Below are 23428 nucleotides of genomic sequence, written 5' to 3' on the forward strand. Positions count from 1 at the left end.
CGTCTACAGTGTATCCGAGCAAGATATGCCACACAGTATGCTGGAGCACCAATTCACATTTTCATTACAATTTACCCTTTTTAATTCATTAATTTATAATTTTGATTAATCTAAATTTTTTCGCAAATTTAATAGAAAATCCGGCAGAGTGCCGGCTGTAAATTAGAAAAACAGTTCTTCTGAATCTGTTAAAAACACTTCCAATATAATCATAATTTCAATCTCAGCCAACCACCAACATATTTTCAACAATTTCTCAAAACACTTCAGTATCTCAAAATTCAAATCATTTTATATCACATTCAATTCAATGAGAAATGCTCATATTTATTACTGAATATAGTTCATAGATAATTACATCAAAAGCATAATTACATGAGTTTATAATATACATTATAGAAGTTTACAAAATACAAAATACAAAATATCAAAAGTAGCCTAATGTCCTACCAAATGCACTGCAATGTGAGGTGACTCTGGACTCCATGTGCAGATCTGAAAGCTCACCCTGTATGAGGTCTGCTGGACTCTCCAGCTATGTCTCTAGTACCTGCGCGCGGCAAAAGCGACGAGCTAAGCAATTTTGCTTAGTGGTGACAATATAAAATAAAATAACTAAAAGGAAGTAAATATGTAGAATGTATGTTTACATTTTTGGTAGACTTAATTTCTGATATTTGTTGCAGTATTATTCGATTAAAATTTGGTAAGATTTATTATCATTGCCTGAGTAACCCATACTAGTCGACTGGACTGGATAAACGGGTAAACTGGCACTGGGTACTAAGTACCTCAGACCATCACACCATCGGTCACATTGTGTCTGCTAGTGTGCAACATAACAGCTAATAAGCTGTAATAATTATCAGGGATAAAACCTGAATATAACAACTCAATCAACATAGCCAAAGGCTATTATGTCACAGAATGGCATGTGAGGCCATAAAACACAGAATGGCAGGAAGCCATGTGCAGTACTGCTAACAGAACCCTATTGGCATGCCAACCTATTCAAACTAATTTTGCTAGGTATACTAGGGCATATTACACTCTTAATTTATACAATTCTTGAAATTCAAGTTTAGGTGTTACTATTCAATTCATTAGTCAACAAAAATGTTGATTTTTACATGGAAAATAGGTACATTGGTTTTAATATTCCCAACATACCATATTTTGCATTCTAAAATTGTTGGTATTGGTTACCAATACCATTTCGAAGCTTAATGTTAATTGCTCAAAATTTTCAGATTTTAAGCTTTGTGTTTACTATTTCATTAGTCATTTTTGTAGTGGAAATTTGGCAAAGTGGTCAACATGAAAGTTATTCCTTATTTTGTCTAGTTATATATATATATTTTTTTTGAATAACTCCATTTGGAGTTTTGTAGCTCAAGTTATGGCCCAAAAATTACAACTGGCAGGATTACAAATTTTTCAGATTTTCTAGACTGACCAAATCTACAGTATTTTGAGTAGTGAATGCAGGTCACTTTTTGAATATGTTATGGTCATAATTTTGGTTAGGTTTCTTCATGAAAGTTTTAGGTCTATGTCTCAGCTTGTTGCTGGTAAAATTTCAGGTCAATTGGACCTTTCTACACTGAGTTATGGCCAAATGACTAAATACTATTCATTTAGTTATTTTGCCCAGGCAGAATGGAGGTCACCCGGATTAGGGCAATCTTTAGGTTAACTTGGTTTGGTTTTATGGGCATAATTTCTTCACAAAAGTTGTGCCATTATGTGTCTAGTTTCATGTCCAATTGGCCTTGCACCAATTGAACCTTTACAACTCCAGTTATTACTGCCCAAACCTACTGGACTCATGGTCAGTCCTACAGGTTAGCCAAGGCAGCAACACTAACTTCAATTCCCACTACACAAACCACTTCATTTCTCATTCACACATAACTAAATGGTCACTAATTGACCTTTTAAACTTAATTTCACCATTGCATGATCAAAATCTCAATTTCATACCCAAACCCTAACCCATTCCATCTCAAATCATGCATTCAATTACCTTTCACCATCCTAAACAATAGGTTAGTGTTAAGGGCAGCTAGGGCACCATTTTAATTCAAGAAAATCTTCAAAACTCTACCAAGCCCAAGGCTACTGGAATTTTAAGAAAAGCTTACACATGGTATATTTTTAATTTTCATGCAAATTTACATTCCACTCCACTCCTTTAAAATGAATCAAAAGAGAATGAGTGAGTTTAGTCACTAACCTCTAATGGAGTGAAATTTAAACTTTCTAGGGTTCTTCTTTTTCACTTCTTTTTGCTCCCAAAAGATTTACCAAGATGTAAGAGCAAGTTTTTGTGTTGGGAAACTTAGGTTTTAATGGGTGAGAACCAAGGAAATCAAGCTTTGGTTAGCTTGAAAATGGTGGGCATGGGAGAGGAGTGAGACGGCAAGAAGAAGATGCAAGAGCTTTCTGATTTATTTTCCTTTCTTTTCTGCCCATAAAGTCTTTTTAACCAATTTAATATCATGTGTCAACATTGGATTGGGTGGGAGAATTTTAATGACATCATTATGATGTCATAATCCTCATTTTTCTCATTTTTCTATCCTTTTCTTGTCTATTCATTTTTAAATAATTTCTCATCAATATTTGTTTATATTTTATGTCATATAATTCATTTACATAAATGGACAAGTTGGTCAAAAATCATCTCTGAAGATGAAATGACCAAAATGCCCTCTGTTTGGCTTAACAAGCCAAAATTATTTATACCGATTGAAAAATTTTTTTAAGCATTTTCTTGGCATTCTAATGCCATAAGAACCTCAATGACCCGGGTCTAGGATTGCTAACGGCCTTCACCGTTACTTCCCTTTCGGGTTACTCATCCCTGGGGTTTCGGCTCGTTTAACCTTAGTGTATTTCATTCCTATAAATTTTACTTGATTTTTTATGAGCATTATTTAGTTTATTTATAACTCCTCACTCTAGTCTATTTATAATTTCAAACATTCTAGTTGCCCAAACTGACATTGGTCACCTGAACAATAGACTGTACGGACTAGCTAAAGTGAGGATGTTACAACAATTTACTTAAAAAATAGAAATAATTTATTAATCAACTTATTTTAAAATTTAAAATTAAATGATATATTATCAAATACAAATTATATCAATTACTATTAAAAAAATAATGTATTAAAATTTAAAATTAAATCAACTTTTTATTAACTATTTTTCAACTTCAACTACTGAAATCTTTTTTTATACTAAAAAATAATTACCAAAAAATTAATAGTTTTAATTAATTTTTAGTTAAACTAGAAAAAGGGTGAATTACTTTTTAAAAATTATATTAACATATATATTTAAATAACTATTCACTAGAAAATTATTTATAAAATTTAAACATTTATTTCTAAAAATATTTCATATATTTAAAATTTAAAAATTTTAATAATAATAATAATTTAAAATTTTTATATATTTTTTTTTTATTTTTTTTTTACCTTTTGTTGGTGTATAAAATAAAATCAACTAATTTAAAAAATAATATATCAATCAACTTATCTTAAAATTTAAAATTAAATGAAATATTATTAAATATAAAATTATATTGAATACTATTAAAAAAATTTATATATTAATACTTGAAATAAAATTAACTTTTTAATTAAATGTTTTTGAGTTTCAACTGCTAAAATTTTATGCTAAAAATAATAATTATTAAGAAAATAATTTTTTTATTTAAATTTTTAGTTAGATTAAAAAAGGTTGAATTAATTTTTTTTAAAAATTATATTAAGATATATATTTAAATAATTATTCACTAAAAAATTATCTATGAAAATTAAACATTTATTTTTTAAAAACATTTCTTATATAAATTTAATAATTTTAATAATAATAATTTAAAATTGCCACATGATACAACTTACTTAAAGAAAATAAAAAATAATTTATTAATTAACTTATTTTTAAATTTAAAATTAAATGATACAATATCAAATACAAAATTATATCGATTACTATTAAAAATATTATAGATTAATACTTTGACATAAAATTACAATTAATTAAAAATTTTATCATTAATAAAATTTTATAATATGACTATGAATTATAAATATAAAGAAATATATATTAGATCATATTATTAAAATAAAATAATGAATAATCTATGTAAACGTGTAGGTAAAATGACCAGTTTTATAATATTGAGATTGCTACTCATGAATTTTTCAAAGCTCTGGACACAAATGGAGATGGGAAAGATTTATCCTTATGCTTCCATAGATTTATCTAATTGTATTTTGAACTTGGGAAAGATTCATCTTTCTACTCCCACAGGTTTAGTCTAATAATAGTTAAATCTTTCAATTAGGTCAAAATTTCAAGTTAAAGTTTTCGTAAATATCTATACTACATGTTAATGTTTCTCGAGCACCTAGCTATTTAAAATTTTAGTAATGTGAACAACACATGCAATGTGATGATTTTCAGAACACAACAATGGAAAATATGTAAACGGCTATATATATATGTTGGGGCTTACAGCTGCGAGCTTTGCAATTAACCCTGTACCCAGGCTTTGGGAGATGGGAAAACAAGCCCTTGAATCAGTTGATGCAAACACTGCTCTTGATACTATTGATTACTCCTCCAACTCATTGGATTTTCCATGCACTGCTCTTGATGCTGTTCTGTTAGAGTTCAAGTCCAATTAGAATTAGGAAGTATAATTAATTTAGGAAGTATAATTAGTTTAGAAAGTTTAGTAGAATTTAAATTATTAAGTTTAATAATTAGAGTCCTAAAAGGACTAAGTTTTAATAGCCTATATATATGAATACTTGGTTGGCCATTATATAGAAGGTATTGTAGAGAACCCACAAAGTAAAGAGGTGTATTGAATTCCGTGAGTTTTGTTTGACTGATTTTGAGGATGAGAAAAATAATTAGTGGTTGTAATTATTTTTTCTTGATAGTTAATTTGTTGGTGGAGTAGACTTACGCTGAACTACGTTAAATTTTGTGTTCCTTATCTTGTGTGGGTGTGGTTTTCACAACAAGTGGTATCAGAGCTGTGGTTCGAGATGTCAAAGATGGCGATCACAAAATTTGAGGTGGAGCTGTTCGATGGGAAAAATTAATTCAGTTTATGGCAAAGCAACGTGAAAGATGTCTTTGTACAACAAGGATTAATTAAAGTATTGAACGAGAAGAAATCAGCGACCATTAAAGATGTTGATTGGGAGGAGCTTCAACAAAGGGAATAAAATGGAAGTTGAAGGTATTGGAAAAGTGAAGATAAGCTGCATGGTGATCAAGTAAAAGTATTTGATGAAGTGAGATATGTTCCTAAATTTGAAAGAAACTTAATTTTCTTGGGTAAATTAGATTCTTTGGATTATAGGTGTTTGATTCATGGTAGAGTCATGAGAGTTAGCCGAGGTGCCCTTGCAGTCATGAAAGGTGAGAAGATTGATACAAAGAATCTCTACAAATTGGAAGGAAGCACATTGATTAGAAGAATACAAGTGGAAGTAAGAGGCAATATCAACAATCAAGAGTGCAAGGAAGTACCAAAGAGAAAATTGACTTTTGCAGAAATTGTGAAGACTAATTCTATTTGACTTGGAGGTGAAGATTGTTAGAGTCCAAGTCCAATTGGAATTAGGAAGTATAATTAATTTATGAAGCATAATTAGTTTAGGAAGTTTAGTAGAATTTAAATTATTAAGTTTAATAATTAGAGTCCTAAAATGACTAGGTTTTAATGGCCTATATATATGAATAGTTAGTTGACCATTATATAGAAGGTATTGCAGAGAGCCCACAAAGTGAAGAGGTGTATTGAATTCCGTGAGTTTTGTTTGATTAATTTTGAGAGTGAGAAAAATAATTAGTGGTTATAAATATTTTTCCTTGATAGTGAATTTATTGGTGGAATAGGCTTACGCTGAATCATGTTAAATTTTGTGTTCCTTATTTTGTGTGGACGTGGTTTTCACAACATGTTCATTCCTAATTCAATCATGCAAGCAATATCTCTGATGCAAGCACTGCTCTCGATGCTGTTCTTTCCTCATTCAATCATGCTAGCAATATCTTTGATTCTATATCATTTTTATCCCTATGTAATTCATTAGGATTGATTTGCACTTCAAAGTTATGAGCTCAATTGATAAATCTGCAAATAATTGCAAGCGAAAGTTATGAGCTCTAATCAACACTTAAGACTTTTTCCAAACATAAAAATAAACATATTTAGAAGTTTTCTGTAATTTGGTATTCATCAGCAGCCCAAATATAGTTTCTGAGTTCTTATTTATGCTCAATTAAATGAAGTTTATGTTGGTTATCTATATGTTTGTCTTTACACAACAAACTCATATAATCCTTTTTTTTTTTTGTCAATTAAAATTAACTATTATCACAAGAACAAAATGTATAGATTATAACTAGATTATTGACCATATTTTATAATAAATAGTTATGTTGCTTCAAACATTCATTAAATTAGTTGAAGGTAAACTTTTAGATTAAATTTACCTAAGTTAATTCTATAAAATTTAAAATTGTATCAAAATCAAAGTATCTTAAATAAATAGAGAATTTGCAAAATTATTTTCTCAATTGCAAATGCTAAAATTTAAGTATTAAGGTTAGAAGTCCTAAATTGCTATTAACTTTATCTTCTTTTGTATTATTTAGATGTAGATTTTAATTTTAAATGTCTAAAGTATTTAGGTTATAAAACACTAGAGTCTTTTAAAGTTTTATATTTTGAATTTATAATAATATAGGAGCTATAGATGCTAATTCTGAAACAACCTAGAGGCCAAATAATTTATTAACCCTTAAATCAACTATGCCAATAGAAAAAGTTTTTCCCTTGGAGGATGATTTTTAACATTATACCAAAAACTTTTAACACTTATAATTAATTAATTAACCTGTAAGTCAACTATACTCCTCACATTGCCTATCCAGGCTCATCAGGTCAATATAAACTAACTTCGTTCTCAAAGATCTTGTTCGGCAAATTAGCTGTTTTAATAATTTCCAGTTGTTTTACTAACCATTAATTGTTAGATATTAGCAGTTAGTAATTAGTTATTTATACAATGATAGTAGTTAAATATAAAAATAATTATATTATCTTGTTAACCTAGGTCAAAACGCTTGTTCAACCTCTTAAAGTAACTTTTATGAACTATTTACTCAATCTCTAAACACTAGTATAACTTTTCATGTCTTTGGTCAAAATACTAAGTAGTACTTTAAAAGCTGTTGTCGAACAAGGCCAAAATCTAGCTTGAGCGCCTAAATTTCACTATAGTCCAATACTGTCTAAATTTGCTTCATAAATTCCATAAATATTTCCTATAGTCCTTAATTATATTATCTTCAATTTAGTTCATACAATTATACTCATCCAAAAATATTAACTAAGCACCGAGCTAAACTTAGCATGGAGGTTAGAAAACACGGGTGAAGGGGGTATACATACAATCGAGGCTCCGTTTGTTTTCTTATGATTGAACATCAACTTAGAGTTTAAGTTCACCTTTATCCATACTGCTACTTGAAGCGCGTTTGAAGCACTAAAAAAATGTTGGAAACAACTATTATATCAGGCACCTTATATAATGGTCCGTTGCGGGCTCTAGTCCAAGCAAAAATGCAGTCCTAAACACCGGTAAGATATCAAAAATCACACAGTACTTGCATGAAATCCATGAAACTCTAGTTAGCCATGCGTTTTAAGTTTCTCAAAAGAGCAACCGAAAAGGGTGAAAAAAAATCCCCAGGAAAATTTGGTTGTTCATGGCTATCAAAAATTTTTTTAGCAACAAAAATCGTATGGGTTGGTCATAGATCGAATCTGGGTCACAGAAATCCGATGGTGGTCTCAAATCAGATGGGGATACCGAAGCAGCCGGAATTGTCTCAGCCTAGATTTGCGAGCTAAGGCGTTGACGGCAGTTAATATGCGTTCTCACTGGATATCCGAGCAAGTATACCAAGCCCAAAAGCATGGCTGCCGTGGCCGGAAACAATCGAATTGATAGTGAAATTACTTGTAAAAAATAAATAGTATTTATCTTGATATAAAAGAATTTGATTATGTTAATAGAGTATTTAAATTAGTCAATTAATTAAAGATACGCTTCATTCAATCAATGGTGATCTAATATTGTTCCACTTCAAAATCTTTTTTTGAGTCGATGTCTAAGTATCAAATCTTAATGTACTACTACAGAGAAATCATGTACATATTTTCTCCTATCCAAAAAATAACAAAGCACCATACGAACAAGTCTATCATATGAAAAATTAATAACTCAAAATTTATTAATAAAATAATATATTTGTGCAAATAGATTATTTTGAAAGGATATAAATATAAAAATTATTAAAAAATAGAATATAAAATACCAGAAAAAAATATAATAAAGAATAAAAGAGGTATAACGTATGAGAACATGCATCAATAGTCACCAAAAAATGCTCTCAAGAAGTTAGAAGGAAATTTATATATATATCCAATTGAATTTCCTTAGAAAATTTTTTATTATAAAGTCGTCTTTGATATCATATTAAAAATTAAGTTTAATTTTAAAATTTGTGTTAGGTTAGAGGTCTTAAAATGCTATTAAATCTAACCTCTTTTGTATTTTTAAATGTACCAGAATTACACTTTATTTATATTTGTCATATATATTCATAATTTTTATATACAATTTTTTTATTTAATATAATATTGTCATAATATAATATATTATTTTCAATAAACAATTAAATTTAGGCATAATATATAATATTATTTTTCTTATGTTTAAAGTTAGTTTATATATATATATATATATATATATATATATATATATATATATATATATATATATATATATATATATTAACTTTTTTTATAGTTTAGTTTCTTATAATTTTAATTATATGGTAAATTAAATTTAATAATTCTTTGCCATACTATGGATATTTTTATTAAATTCATTATTCCCTCTTAAAGCATGTTGTTGCATGTATCCGTAATTTTTTAATATAATTTTTAATAATTTTTTATATAATATAATATTATCATAATATATTGATTTTCAATAGACAATTAAATTTAAACATAATATATAATAGCAAATTATCATGATTGTGTTCCACTTCTATTTAAAATTAGTTTATATTTTTTAAAATTTTTTATAATTTAGTTTGTTAGAATTTTAATTATATAACAAATTAATTTTAATCATCCATTTTCAAATTATGGATATTTTTATTCATTTCATTATCCCCTTTCACAGACGTTTACTTTATTAATTTACAACTGTTTGATTTTTCTTCAATTAGTATTATATATATAATTAAAATATTATCTTTATTAATGCATGTGGCTATTAATAATTTTAATTTATATTTTTTTAATTTTAATATATTAAAATAATGTAATATTTTAATTTTTTTATTAATTATTTCAAATATATATATATATATATATATAGTTAGCTACTTATTATAGTATTAATAAGGTGATTATTAAATAATTTATAATTTACATATAATAGAAAATATCACGTGGTAATATTATAAAAAAAATGCCATGTATTAGCTACATAACAATGCCATGGAAGAGAATGCCACATGTCACACTGCAAGAAAAGCGTGGATTAGCAACGGATTTTTTCCGTTTCTAATCCCTAAAAATCCGTTACTAAATGATTTAGCAACGAATTTGCAACCGATTTTTGTTTGTTGCAGCGAGGCTCATTGCTAATTCACTTAGCAATGGATTTTAACTTCCATTACAATTAGCAATGGATTTAGCAACAGATAATCTGTTGCTAATAGCAATGGACAATGTTTTTCATTGCTAATTTAATTAATTTTAAAAAATAGAAAAATTCACAAAAAAAACCCGTTACTATTTGCAACCGATTTAGCAACGGAGTTTTGTTGTTAATTGCAATTGATTATAATCCGTTGCAAATTTGACTGTTATTTAATATTATAAATTTTTAATTTTAATATTTATATTTAAATTTAAAATTTAAAATTTTAATATTATAATTAGTTTATAAATTCTAATGGATACACAAATTGTCATTAATATTTATTATAGATACATTATAATGAAAGCAAAATGTATTATTTAATAAAAAATTACGGTGAAATAATGAATTGAGGGAAAATTACATTAATGAAAATGAAAAATAAAAGTAAATAATAAAAATGAAAGAAGTCATAGGAAAAGTGAGAAAATGAGAGAAATGATAGAAGAAAATGATATTAGAAAATGGAAGAAAATGAGAGGAAAAGTAAGAAAATGATGAGAGACTTAGAAAGAAAAGGGAAGAAATTAATAATAGAAAATGAAATAAAAAGGAAGAAACTGAAAGAAAAGGAAGAAGAATAATTAGAGATTAGGGAAGAAAATGAAAGTAGATACAGAAAAATTTGATATATGGGAAAAAAAACAAAATAAAAGAGAAGAAATTGATCATAGAAAAATCAATATAAAGTGAATAGAATGAAAGAAAAAGAAGACAAAAATTATAGAATTGGGAAGAAAATGAAAGAAGAGAAGAAAAAATTGTAATGGAGAGAAAAGAAAAAAAAATAAATGAATGAGTGATATGAAGAAGGGGAATGAAGCGTATGAAGAAATATATGTACGAATTAGCAACGGATTTAGTAACAAATTCATAATCCGTTGCTAAATTTAAACACTGAAAATTATTTTTCTCCCAAAAAATAGTAACAGATTATAAAATTCGTTGCTAATTAGCAGCGGATTTGTAATCCATTACTAATTATAATTACATAAAATTTCAAAATTTTAATGGCAAGATTTTTCCTTCATAAAATAGCAATGGATTAGATACTTCGTTGCTATTAGCAACGGATTTTCAAATCCGTTGCTAAATTTATATTAAAATATTTTTACAAATAATTGTTGACAAAATTTATATAATTATTTTTTTTAATTTCACAAAAATGACAACGAATTAAATGATCTGTTGCTATTAGCAATGGATTTGAAAATCCGTTGTAAAATTTATATTCAAATAATTTTTACAAATAATTGTTGACAAAATTTATATAATTATTTTTTTTTTAATTTCACGAAAATAGCAACGGATTAGATATAATAGCAACGGATTAGATATAATAGCAACGGATTTTCAAATCCATTACTAAATTTATATTTAAATATTTTTGCAATGTCGATTTGCAATAAATTTTAGCAACGAATGTAAATCCGTTTCTAATAGCAACGGATTTAAAAACAAAATGTTGTTTTTGTTGCTAAAGTATTACTCTATATAATTTTATTTCAAAATTGCAACGAAATAAAAAATTGGTTGCAGAATCCATTGCTATTAACAATATATTACAGTTCGTTACAAAAATCCGTTGCTAATTCGCGTTTTTCCTGTAGTGTCAGATTCTTCCACGTATTAACCACGTGACAATATCATGAAAGAGAATGCCATATGGCAGACTCTTGAAAATACTTATATATATATATATATATATATATATATATATATATATATATATATATATATATATATACTTTTTGATATCCTAAATCCTAATTAACTATATTCAGCTATGATTTATCGTCTTTTCTTCTGTTATTGGTAGGATTTTATCACAACAAAAAGATAAAACCAAATATATTATAATTGTTTATGAAAGAAAACACTCAATTACCATCAAGTTGTTAGACAGTGGTATGAAATTGATTTTTAAGTAAATTTTGTCTAAAAAATTAGGGGTTCGAATCTTAGAGTTATCATTGTTCGGAGGGCTTTACCCACCACACATCTTCACTCTTTATTCATATTTTTATATAAATTATAGACAATTCTAACCTCAATTAAAAAATAATATTATCAATCTAGACAATATATACATGAAAAATATAACAATTTTTACAATCCTCTCCTGCTTTTAGACAAAGGACAAAATAAAAATACAAAGAATCAAACTTTCCAAGGGTTAGAAACTATCATCAGTTCAAAAAATACAGCATTTAGTTTCAAGATCCAGCTAAACTATGAGAACAATTTTCAAAGAATTTACCTGAACATTATAATATGACTTTTGTAGCCATTGGAATAATTTCTGATTTAAAGTCATTGGCTGTTAGATAATGCCACCTAAAGAAACAAAAGTATATGAGAAAAAGAGAAACATCATTACTTCATGTCACTCGATTAGAGATCATACAAATCACCAATACATTATTCTTTGATATTTGGGAGGCATTACGTGAAATAGTCAAACCCACCATTTCAATTATAAAAGGTTTCACTTAATTATATGTTCATTCATATTTAAGGCAACTATATGACTAATTTAATTTATCGCATAATATCTTTCTGCTGTAAGCTCATATGAATACCAAAAAAACCATGGATTTCAAATTTTAACCATTGGGCTTCTTAAGAAATTGAATAAAATAAAATAAATAAAATATATTCAACAACACTTCAAATAATATATTTTAATCAAACCGAAGGGAGATTCTCTATAACTACCATTTCTCCATGTAAATTATAAAGTTATTATCACAGTGAACAATTGTCATCCCTATTATCATTGAGCTTAATAACATACTGGGTATGCAAATAAAGTTGTAGCAGTTGATCTCTTAAATTGGCAACAAATAATGCATGAGATCTAAAACCATAATTAAGATTGTGTATTAAAGCTTTTTCATTAAAGTATAAAACACAGTAAAAAATTGAGCTTGTTCAATGCAATTAGATAACAACCAAAAGAGGCATATGTGTTTAACCATAGAACCGGTAACAACTGCAAGGTGCGATCCAGACAATAAAAGGAAGCAGAAACTTGAATGGTAAAGATGCGCAATCATAGGGGAAAGGGAAAGAATATATACTTGAATGGCAAATTGGAATTCGATGGTGACTGGAAAGATGTTGAAAAAACTTAAGGTATGAAAGATATATATTACTGAGTTAAAATTATAAGAATTAGCATTCAATTAGGTTATTATATTTGTGTACATCAAATTTTCTTTATTTTTTAATTTTATGATATTTTTATGTAGTTGACATAATACATAATCTTATTTTGCATTGCAATAAAAAAAATTTTAATTAAGTGGAAGTTAAATACAAGTAGGAATAAAAATTTAATTATATAAAAAAATAATATAATTGTAATAAATATAAAAATTAAGTGTATTTTTGGCAATTCAAATGTTTCCTACCAAATAAATAAATATATATATTAAAATAAATAAAAATATATATATATACATTAAAATTAATATTTAATATTATAAGTTTGTAAATATTTAGAACAATTAAAAAAATTAATTAAGTTAAAATGAGATCCAGTGTTTAAGGTTACTTTATTAATTTTATTATAATAAACTAAATACTTTTTAATAAATTAATAATACTAATAGGATTTACATTATAGGATCATTAAATTAAAAATTATAAAAGGATTTTTGGTATAACTAGAATTCTAATTAAAATGAAACTTTTAATTAAAATTATTTACAGATTTAGTAATGGATAAATTATTGCTAAACGTATTAGCTATAAATTAGTATGAGTAACAATTTTATTGTCTCTAAAATATATTAGCGATGATTTTACATGAACCAGAGATAGATATACTGTCCCTAGTTATATTATTAGTTTCATTATAGTCAATTAAATAATTTTTAATAAATTAATAATACTAATAAGATTTAAATTATACAATTACTAAATTAGAAATTATAGTAGGAGTTTTTGTGTAAATAGAACTACTAACAAATTTAAATTTTAATTTATATTAATTATAATAATATTTAAAATTAAAATTATTTATAAATTTAACGACATAAAAATCATCACTAAAGGTATTAACAACAAATTAGTATGGATAAGCTTATCATTTGCTAAATGTAATAGTGACGGTGTTATTGTCAAAAAAAAGTGATATTTTGTATGAATTAGTGGCAAATATTTTATTATTAATTATATTATTAGTGACAGATTCACATGTTTGTCACTATCAATACGTTTTTATTGGTATTTTTAAATGCCAATGTTTATAAAAACATTACAAAAATATTTTTGTCACATGTTTGTCCCCAATTCTGAAACAACATAGAGGCCAATGTTTTCTTTGGCAAATTTAATGCGATTTCTTTTATAATTAATTAACCCTTAAATAAAATTTATAGGCTAAATTTTTTAATTTTTTGATTTAAATAAAAAATCAAAAAGTTCAATTCTTAATTTTAGGACTAGATTTTTTATTTTAATTTTTTGATTTAAACCCAAAAATCAAAAAACTCAATTTCTTGATTTTCTTGATTTTTAAGTTAAATTGAGTTTAAGACCCTAATTGGTTAAATTTTATGATAAAATTTATTTCATTTGTAAATGAATTCTATGATACTAATCGAATTCATTTACAAATGAATTTCTTTGTTTGATATATTTTATATTAAATATGAAATTCATTTCAAATGAAATGAATTTTGTATTTGAAATAAATAAAATAAAATAATATATAATAATAGGATAATTTTATTATTTGAAACATATATGATTTTAAATTTAAAATTCATTTAGAAATTTTATTAATTTTGATAAAATTTGGTTTAGTTATAATAAATTTCATAGAATTAATTATTAAAAATTTCAAATAAAATTTTATTTAAACCAAACAATAAAATTTTAAATTTACAAATGAATTACACAAAATTTTATGAAATTCATTTATACTAAACACTATCTAATTGAAATTTCTAAATTAAATTAGATAAAAAATTTTCAATAAATTAAATTGAACTTTTCTAATAAATTCAAGGATATAATTGAGCTTTAAGCGATGCTCAAGTGTTATGCCACCTCTTCAGTTGACCATTTCGAGCTGACTTTTGTTATTACACTTCATTTCGTGCATCCATAAACAATCACTAGACTATAAACATCCAAGGAATTTAATTTTCACCCATTTAATTAATGCAAGAATAGTTCAATCAATAGAATAATTCCATTAAATATTTGGCAAATGGGTATGTAATATACACAATAACCAACTACCAATTCATTTGTTTAGGGATTTTTTTTTTTTCTCTTCAGCAAAAATCCTTAAAAAAAATCCCAATTCTTTTATGTAAACAAGTGCTAAAACCATTGTAAAATGTATTTTATTTTTTTCCCCAAAAAAAAGCACAAGTCTTGTTTGTAAATTAAGTTAATAGTTAATTAATGAAAAAAATATATTAAGATATGCTTTTTAAAATTTAGGCGTTAAAGTTAGAGGTGCCAAAATGATAATAAACTTTAATCTTTTTTAAATGTGAAATTTTAATCTCTAATACCTAAAAACACTATAGTCTCTTGAAGTTTTATAAATTTAATCGATAATAATATAAGAGATACAGAAACTAATTCTAAACAACCTCCAGAGGCCAATTTTTTTTAGGCAAATTTTATGAGATTTATTTTGTAATTAATTAACCCTTGAATCATCTATGCCAATAGACAAAAGTTTTCCTTGGAGGATAATTTTAATATTATTAAAAAACTTTTAACACTTACGAATTCATGAAAAATATCAGTATTGTGTACATATTGAATGAAACAATGTAGTTTCTAGTTAGTAAGATCTATGGAAAAGGTCAAAGAGATATACATGGACAATTATAGCAAGTAGGCGAGTTGCTGCAAAATAATAATAAAGAATATTATTGCGTAAACTAGGTTCATCATGAATCTATGATAAGTCTTGAGTCTAAGCAAGAATTTTTCCGATAATAATAATAAGATTTACCTAACCTGATTTGGTTTAGTAGCTAAAATATATCACTCATCGTTCTGAGTCTTTACTCCCCCAAATTCCCTACTAAAAAAAAAAGTTCCAAGCCCCTTTCTCTTCTGCACTATTGGCGTACAAGTTGCCTATAACCACTATAAATAATCACACACATTATACACAAAATCACAAATAAAAGGAAGCAGATAGAAAGATGGAGGAGATACGAGAAGCAGCTTTAGCTTATTATGCAAAATTTACAGATGAACAGAAGCAATCGGCAATTATCGCCTTCGAAGCAATTGATAAAAGCCAGAATGGAAAAATTAGCCTCCATGAATATGCTGAATTCTTCAAGAAGAGCAATATTGCAGAGATTGCTAATCCCGAATTTTTCAAAGCTCTGGACACAAATGGAGATAAGAGCCTGGATTGTTGAGTGGATTGTACTTCAGTTGCACTCAGTGCTTCTATGGTTCTGGTGAAACCTTTGAGCTTTGCTCCACTTGTTATCGCAACAAGGATATGGATCACCATAAGGATGCTGTCTTTCTTGACAACTATGCTCTGCTAAGAAACAAGAAGCAGGTGCAAGGCTCCACAACTGATCAGGACTTTGCAAGTCAGTCTAAGGTATGTAATTATAATTGAAGTGGGACAACAGGAATTATCGTTATGATTAATGCCTACTATTCTTATGATATGCATGTTAGGGTTGTTCATCATTCTGCTTTTCCCGACCAGAGTGATTCAATAATCGAAAATTTTAGTTCCATTCATACTTGGTTTGGTTATTTCTTGTCAATACCTCAATTAAATCAATAAGAGTTAATTTTTTATTATAAAAAAATTATAATAATAATAAAATATTTCATCCCATGCATACATCCTTTTTTAAAAATATACTAGTTTTCTTTAAAAAATTCAACAAAAATCTAAATTATGGCTTATAATTATTGTGCTTACAATAGATATATCTTAATGATTAATAAAAGTGAGATTTATATAAGATTCAACATAATCAATTATTAAAATAAAATCATTGTACATATAATAATTCTATTTTAAAATTTTTAATAGCTTTGAGTCTTTAATTTTTCTCAAATTTGAATCTACGACTGTAATTCTCACTCTTTCGATCGCTCATAAGTACCATCTCAAAAGCATTATGACAATTGAAAAGATTAAAAGTCAGGTCATGTTACAAACCCATAGTTTAGGCTACATTTATCCTTATGCTTCTACAGATTTTCCTGTCTATACACACATGTTTATGTTTTTTGAGCACCTAGCTATTTAAATTTTATTAATGTGAACACGTGCAATATGATGATTTTCAGCACACACCAACAATGGAGAATATGGAAAAAGCTATGTTGGGGATTAAAGCTGCGCTTGATGCTGTTACTTCCTCATCCAACTTGTTGGATCTTACAAGCACTGTGGTTGATGCTGCATCATCCTGTATCATTATGTAATTCATTATGATTGATTTGCGTGATCAGTGTGAGTGCTAAAGTGAGAGATAATAGAAACATATAAGTGAGAGTGTCTTTTGTACAAGTGAGAGCGTCTTGTGTACAAGTGAGAGCATGTGTGAGTGTTTCTTGAAAGTGGTGTGAAGTGTGAGTGCTCTTGTATAGTAAAATTTCAGTTTAGTCCTTATAATAAAAATTTCATTTAAGTCCATCCTTCTCATCCTCAATTTTCAACAAGTGGTATCAGAGTATAAAAATACCTAACAAGTGGCATCAGAATCTGACGGTCTGGGACTGTTTATCGTGATATTGTTCGATGTGCTGCTTGAAGTTTTGCTCGTATCAGAGCAGGTGGTTAGGGACTGGTATTAGAGCCAATGGTCATGGAACGTGAAAATTCAAGTGCTATAAGAGGAGACTCTATTGGACACAACCGAGCAATGGAACGCATTGGTCTGGTATCAAGTCTTCTAAAAGTCGAGAGTCAAGATTGTATCAAGTTGCCAAGGAGTGGCACTGCCAGTCATCGATCTGGGATCAAAGGAGATTCTGCTCGTGGACAGTTTGGTATTGTAGAGCTTGTTGGACAGGGACCAAACTTGGTTAATTAATTAGAGAAAATAACCAAGTCAATTCGGTGGATATGTCAACTCCGGTAAGCACCTTAGAAAAACTTAATAATAATAATAATAATTATTATTATTATTATAGCACTTGGAGTACTCGTATGTAGTTCTATCTGCTTGGTCAAGATTTGTGGGAGATTGTTGGAGGAGCTAAAATGTCACCCTCAACAAATTCCAAAGACCTCAAGAAGTGGAAGGTCAGGGCTCGTAAGTTATGTATGCTTTATCAATCTCAGTGGAGGATGAAGTGTTGCAACGCATCAAAGATGCAAAGACACCCAAAAAGGCATGGAACACTCTTGTTGAGTTATTTGCTTGGACGAATGATGCAAAGTTGCAACAACTCGAGAATGAGCTGTTATGAATCCCACAACAAGACATGAGAGTGAGTGAGTACTTCACTAAAGTTAAATCTTTATGTTAAGAAATTTCAAAATTGGATCCTCAAAATCAAATTACTTAGACTAGAATAAGGAGAATCATAATCCATGGATTGCATCTCGAGTTCAATGCTCTTGTTGTGGCAACCCACGGATGGGCTAAAGAGCCAAATTTGAATGAGTTGGAAAATATTTTAGCTAAAAAGGAGGCTTTAGACAATCAAATGTCTAAAGTCTAAATTAAAGAGAATGAAAAGGCTCTCTCCAGTAAAAATAAGAGCAAGGAGAAGGATCCACAAGTTGCAAGATCAATAACTGGGGAAAGATCAAAACAAGAAGGATGCTAAAGACCTCAACCAGGAAGGAGTTGACAACAAGGGAGAGCTCACCACTACCAACACAACCATAATTAGACAGAGGACAAGACAAATCATCACAAGAATAATCAGTGTTATGTTTGTGGTAAAATAGGCCTTTATGCTCAAAATTGTTGGCATAAAAGAGTAGAAGAGAATGTTGTGACTATCTCATATGTAGACCAAAGTTGAAATTGAAAAAAAAAATAGAATTTTCAAGCTACTTGTACCATTGCAGAGGTAGATGATATTGACGAGTCCACTTAGTCAGAAGATTCTATAGAATTCAATCATATGGAACTGCAGGGAGAGATTGCAGTTACTACTACGGAAGAAGGTTGGTTCAACAAGAATTCAGTACAAATGAAAGTGTGGTTAGCACATGTGTAAGAGAGAGATTCTCAAGTGTGAGTGTAGGAGTGTCCTAATGTCTAAGTGATCAGTGTGAGTGCTAAAGTGAGAGAATAGAAACATAAAAGTGAGAAAGATTATGTGTGAGTGTCTCTTGAAAGTGGTGTGCACGTGAGTGAGAGGTGTGTGGGTGTCTCTTCGTCTTACTTGCTAGGCTCTAATAAATTGATGAAAAATGGAAAAACAGAAAACTCTGAGAGGAGATTCTCATTTTCAACTTTATTTTGCAGGATGGACGCCTAGTGCATGTGATTGAAAGAGATTTAACTCAACCTGTCAGAATTGTTGGTGAACTTATATAACCAGGAGGCTATCTAAAATGTTGAGACTAGAAGGTAAGCAAAAATATTTCTAAAATGATTTCCTTGTAATTTCTTTCTTCCAATTTCAGGTTTTAATTAAATCTTTTGACATTTGTCAGAATGTTGATTTTGTTACTGCAGATTGTGTGAATGGGATTGATGCCCAGCAAGTTTTCTGATATTCTCTTTGTAAGGATGGGAAGGGTACTACTCTTTCTTATCCACTGGAGAAATTCCACTCAGATGTGGCAGGGAGAAGTTTTCACAATGGTCGTTTCATACAAAGGATGCGTGAAAAAGCTGCATCTCCTTCCAAGTATTTTTCATTTCCACTGAAATCTCTTCTTTTAATCTTTATTTCTTTATCAGGTTCTAGTATTTTGAAGACCACTTATCTGGGTCCTCTTTTGCGAATGCAAATCCTCGGTAGTGTGAGATTGGAACAAGGAATAGTAACCTCACTCATTGAAGAAAAAGGGACTATCAAAGGGGTGCAGTACAAAACTAAGACAGGCCAAGAGCTCTAAGCACATGCTTCCCTTGCAATAGTTCGTGATGATTGCTTCTCAAATTTGCCTCGAACACTCTGCAAATCCAAAGTAGTGTACATCTTTCCACAGAAACGATTCATTTAATTCAATTCTCAAAGTGTTTAGCCTCCAATGTAGATGAATTAAACTTGGATCAATGTTACTTTTGCATGTTGCCGTCCCATCTTGCTTTCTTGGCTTGATTCTGGAGAACTGTGAGCTTCCATATTCAAATCATGGACACGTTATTCTTGGAGATCCTTCTCCTATATTATTCTACCCAGTCAGTACCAATGAAATTCATTGTTTTGTTGATGTTCCTGGCCAAAAGATACCTTCCATTGCTAATGGTGAAATGTCACAATATTTGAAAACTGTTGTGGCTCCTCAGGTATCCATAACTTGCTTCCCATGATTTTAGAATTTAGCTCTGAAGTAGTATTATACTATTTCAACTCCTCGGACTAATCAACAAACTTGTTTGCTTTTCAGTCTGAACTGCGTGCAGCTTTTATATGTGCAGTTGACAAAGGAAGTATAAGAACAATGACAAATAGAAGCATGCCTGCCTCTCCCTCTCCTACCTCAGTTGCACTTCTATTAGGGGATGCATTCAACGTGCAACATCCTTTAACTAGAGGAGGAATGATTGTGACACTCTGATATTTTTGTGCTACGAGATTTTCTTAGACCTCTACAAGATATAAATGATGCAAACTCCCTTTGCAAATATCTTGAACCGTTTCCATTCTGCGAAAGGTAAGATCTTATACTTGTCTAAAGCTTTTGTCATTACCTTGTGAAGAACTTCAATTTATCAATTATTGCATGTTTATGTTTGTAACATGTGGCATCCACCATAAATACATTGGCAGGTGCCTTGTACAACGAGCTTAGTGCATCACCTGATCCATCGACGCAAGAAATGCGTCAAGCATATTTCGACTATTTGACATTTGGTGACAATTTCTCAAATGGACCAATAGGTTTTATTTTCAGGTCTAAAGCCTAGTGTTGAACGCTCATTACTTCCATTTCCTTCACCTAAACGCATGTGTAGTTGGGCCAGATTAATTTTGGTGTGCCTTCTTTACTCCTTTCATTTTTTGACCTCATTTTTTAAGTTACCTTCCCCCCTGAATTCTGCATTTGGATGAAAATTGTATATAACATGGTGTTTTTACTTGCGTTCTTTTCAGGGTGCTTCAGGCATAATTTTTCCTATCATAAAAGCAGAGGGATTCAGACAAATGTTTTTTTCCTTGTAACAATGCCAGCTTATTTTAGAGTTCTCCCTGTGAATTGAGAATGTGGGGATAAGAACATTTTGCAGAATTAGGAATGGGCAACTGTTTGAAACTGACCAAGCTATTCTTTGTAACAGTAGTATTTCCCTTCCTAGCAAATTCTAGTTCATTTATACTCAGAGTAGAAAAAAGCAGCCCAATACAAACTGTTGGGATGGTCACGACTGCTGCTTCATTTTCTCTTTTTTTTCTTTCTGTTTTCTAATACTGAGAGAACAGAGTTCAACTGTAACATATGAGGCAGCAATTTATCGGCAGCATAATTTAAATTCATATTTATGTTAGAACTTATTTTAAATTATGAGTTAGCATACTGTAAACTTTGACATAGTTATACCAAAAAGTACATTGTGTTGCACTGTCTCACCAGTGTCTAATGCCTCTTTCACATCTCCATATTGTGAAGCAACCAATCCTTACAATGTCCAAGTGGTACCATCTCCACCATAGGAATTCTGTAATATGCAATAAGCTTAATCCCTTTAAAATTTGATCACGTCACCTTTTGATAATTACTTTGTAGAAAAGAAAGGGCATCTGGTGAAAGAAACATATGGTTCTACATCTATTATTCAAAGTCAATGGGGGAAATTACCTAAAGAATGCAATTTAAAAACTAAATTACCAAAAGGGAGTGAGGGAAAAAATATTTACCAAAAGGGATATTTTTTATGACGTGAAGGAGAGAGACAGGCAGACTCAACTATGAGTAGCGACTAAGGACTAACTTGTAATAATAAACTTTCTTTTGGACTGCAATGTAAAAAAAAAAAATTAAAATGACAGTTGCAGCTGGGTGGAGTCTAGCTGACGATAACAGTACATATTCTCTCGTTTTGCAAAAATAGCAGCTAGGTGCTACCCATAGTAGCACCCAGCTGTTGTGAACAGTCCAGAATTTGCACAAAGCAGCAGGGTGCTACCATTGGTAGCGCCTAACTGCTGAGTGCTACCAATGGTAGCGCCTAGCTTCAATCAAACGCCACCAATGGTAGCGTCCAGTCGGCTTTCTCTCTCTGTATAGTGTATATATTTATGTGTTTTTTTTTATAATATGTAATAATAAATTTCATATTAAAGAAAATAATTGATGTATTAGTAAAATATTTTTAAAATTTTGTAGGGAAATTAAATATTATGTGATTATATAATTGTGTAGTTAATAATTTGTATTAGTTAAAATAAAAAAATATTAGTAATAAAATTTAAATATTATGTTGTAAAATTTAAATTTGAAAAATTATTAGGTTTAGAGCATGATTTTATGTCTAAAGAAGGTAATAAAATAATAAAAAAAGGAAAAAAATAATTTTATTATTTTGAATATTATTCATAAATTTTATGAGAGAAAAAAATTAGGGGAAAATAATGTAAAATGTAATTGAAAAGTTGTAAATAATGAAAAAAATAATGAAATGTAAAAAAAAAATTAAAATGACAGTTGCAGCTGGGTGGAGTCTAGCTGACGACAACAGTACATATTCTCTCGTTTTGCGAAAATAACAGCTAGGTGCTACCCATAGTAGCACCCAGCTGTTGTGAACAGTCAGAATTTGCACAAAGCAGCAGGTTGCTAGCATTGGTAGCGCCTAACTGCTGAGTACTACCAATGGTAGCGCCTAGCTTCAATCAGACGCCACCAATGGTAGTGTCCAGCCGGCTCTCTCTCTCTGTATAGTGTATATATTTATGTGTTTTTTTTATAATATGTAATAATAAATTTCATGTTAAAGAAAATAATTGATGTATTAGTAAAATATTTTTAAAATTTTGTAGTGAAATTAAATATTATATGATTATATAATTGTGTAGTTAATAATTTGTATTAGTTAAAATAAAAAATTATTAATAATAAAATTTAAATATTATGTTGTAAAATTTAAATTTGAAAAATTATTAGGTTTAGAACATGATTTTATGTCTAAAGAAGGTAATAAAATAATAAAAAAAAGGAAAAAAATAATTTTATTATTTTGAATATTATTCATAAATTTTATGAGAGAAAAAAAATTAGGGGAAAATAATGTAAAATGTAATTGAAAAGTTTTAAATAATGAAAAAATATTAAAAGTATAAAAACTAAAAAAATGTTGAGGTATTTTTTTTTAATGTGTATTATATTTTTTGATAAAATTAATTAGGTAAAATATTGATAATATATTACGTATTTTTTTAAGAAAAATTTTATAGAGTACTTAAAACAAATATGAGGTAAATTTATATTATTAGAAAAATTTTATTAT

The 23428-nt window shown here is 28.5% G+C and overlaps 1 protein-coding gene across 1 annotated transcript; it reads left to right on the forward strand.

Moving 5' to 3' along the window:
* Positions 1–19731: 19731 nt before the first annotated feature.
* LOC110650135 (squalene epoxidase 1-like) lies at positions 19732–20631 on the forward strand. The gene is made up of 2 exons (XM_058135488.1): positions 19732–20269; positions 20371–20631. The coding sequence occupies exons 1-2, from the start codon at positions 20036–20038 to the stop codon at positions 20539–20541; spliced, it is 405 nt and encodes a 134-aa protein (XP_057991471.1). The 5' UTR covers positions 19732–20035; the 3' UTR covers positions 20542–20631.
* Positions 20632–23428: the final 2797 nt, after the last annotated feature.

This window comes from Hevea brasiliensis, chromosome 14 (genome assembly GCF_030052815.1).
Source record: "Hevea brasiliensis isolate MT/VB/25A 57/8 chromosome 14, ASM3005281v1, whole genome shotgun sequence".
Lineage (NCBI taxonomy): Eukaryota > Viridiplantae > Streptophyta > Magnoliopsida > Malpighiales > Euphorbiaceae > Hevea > Hevea brasiliensis.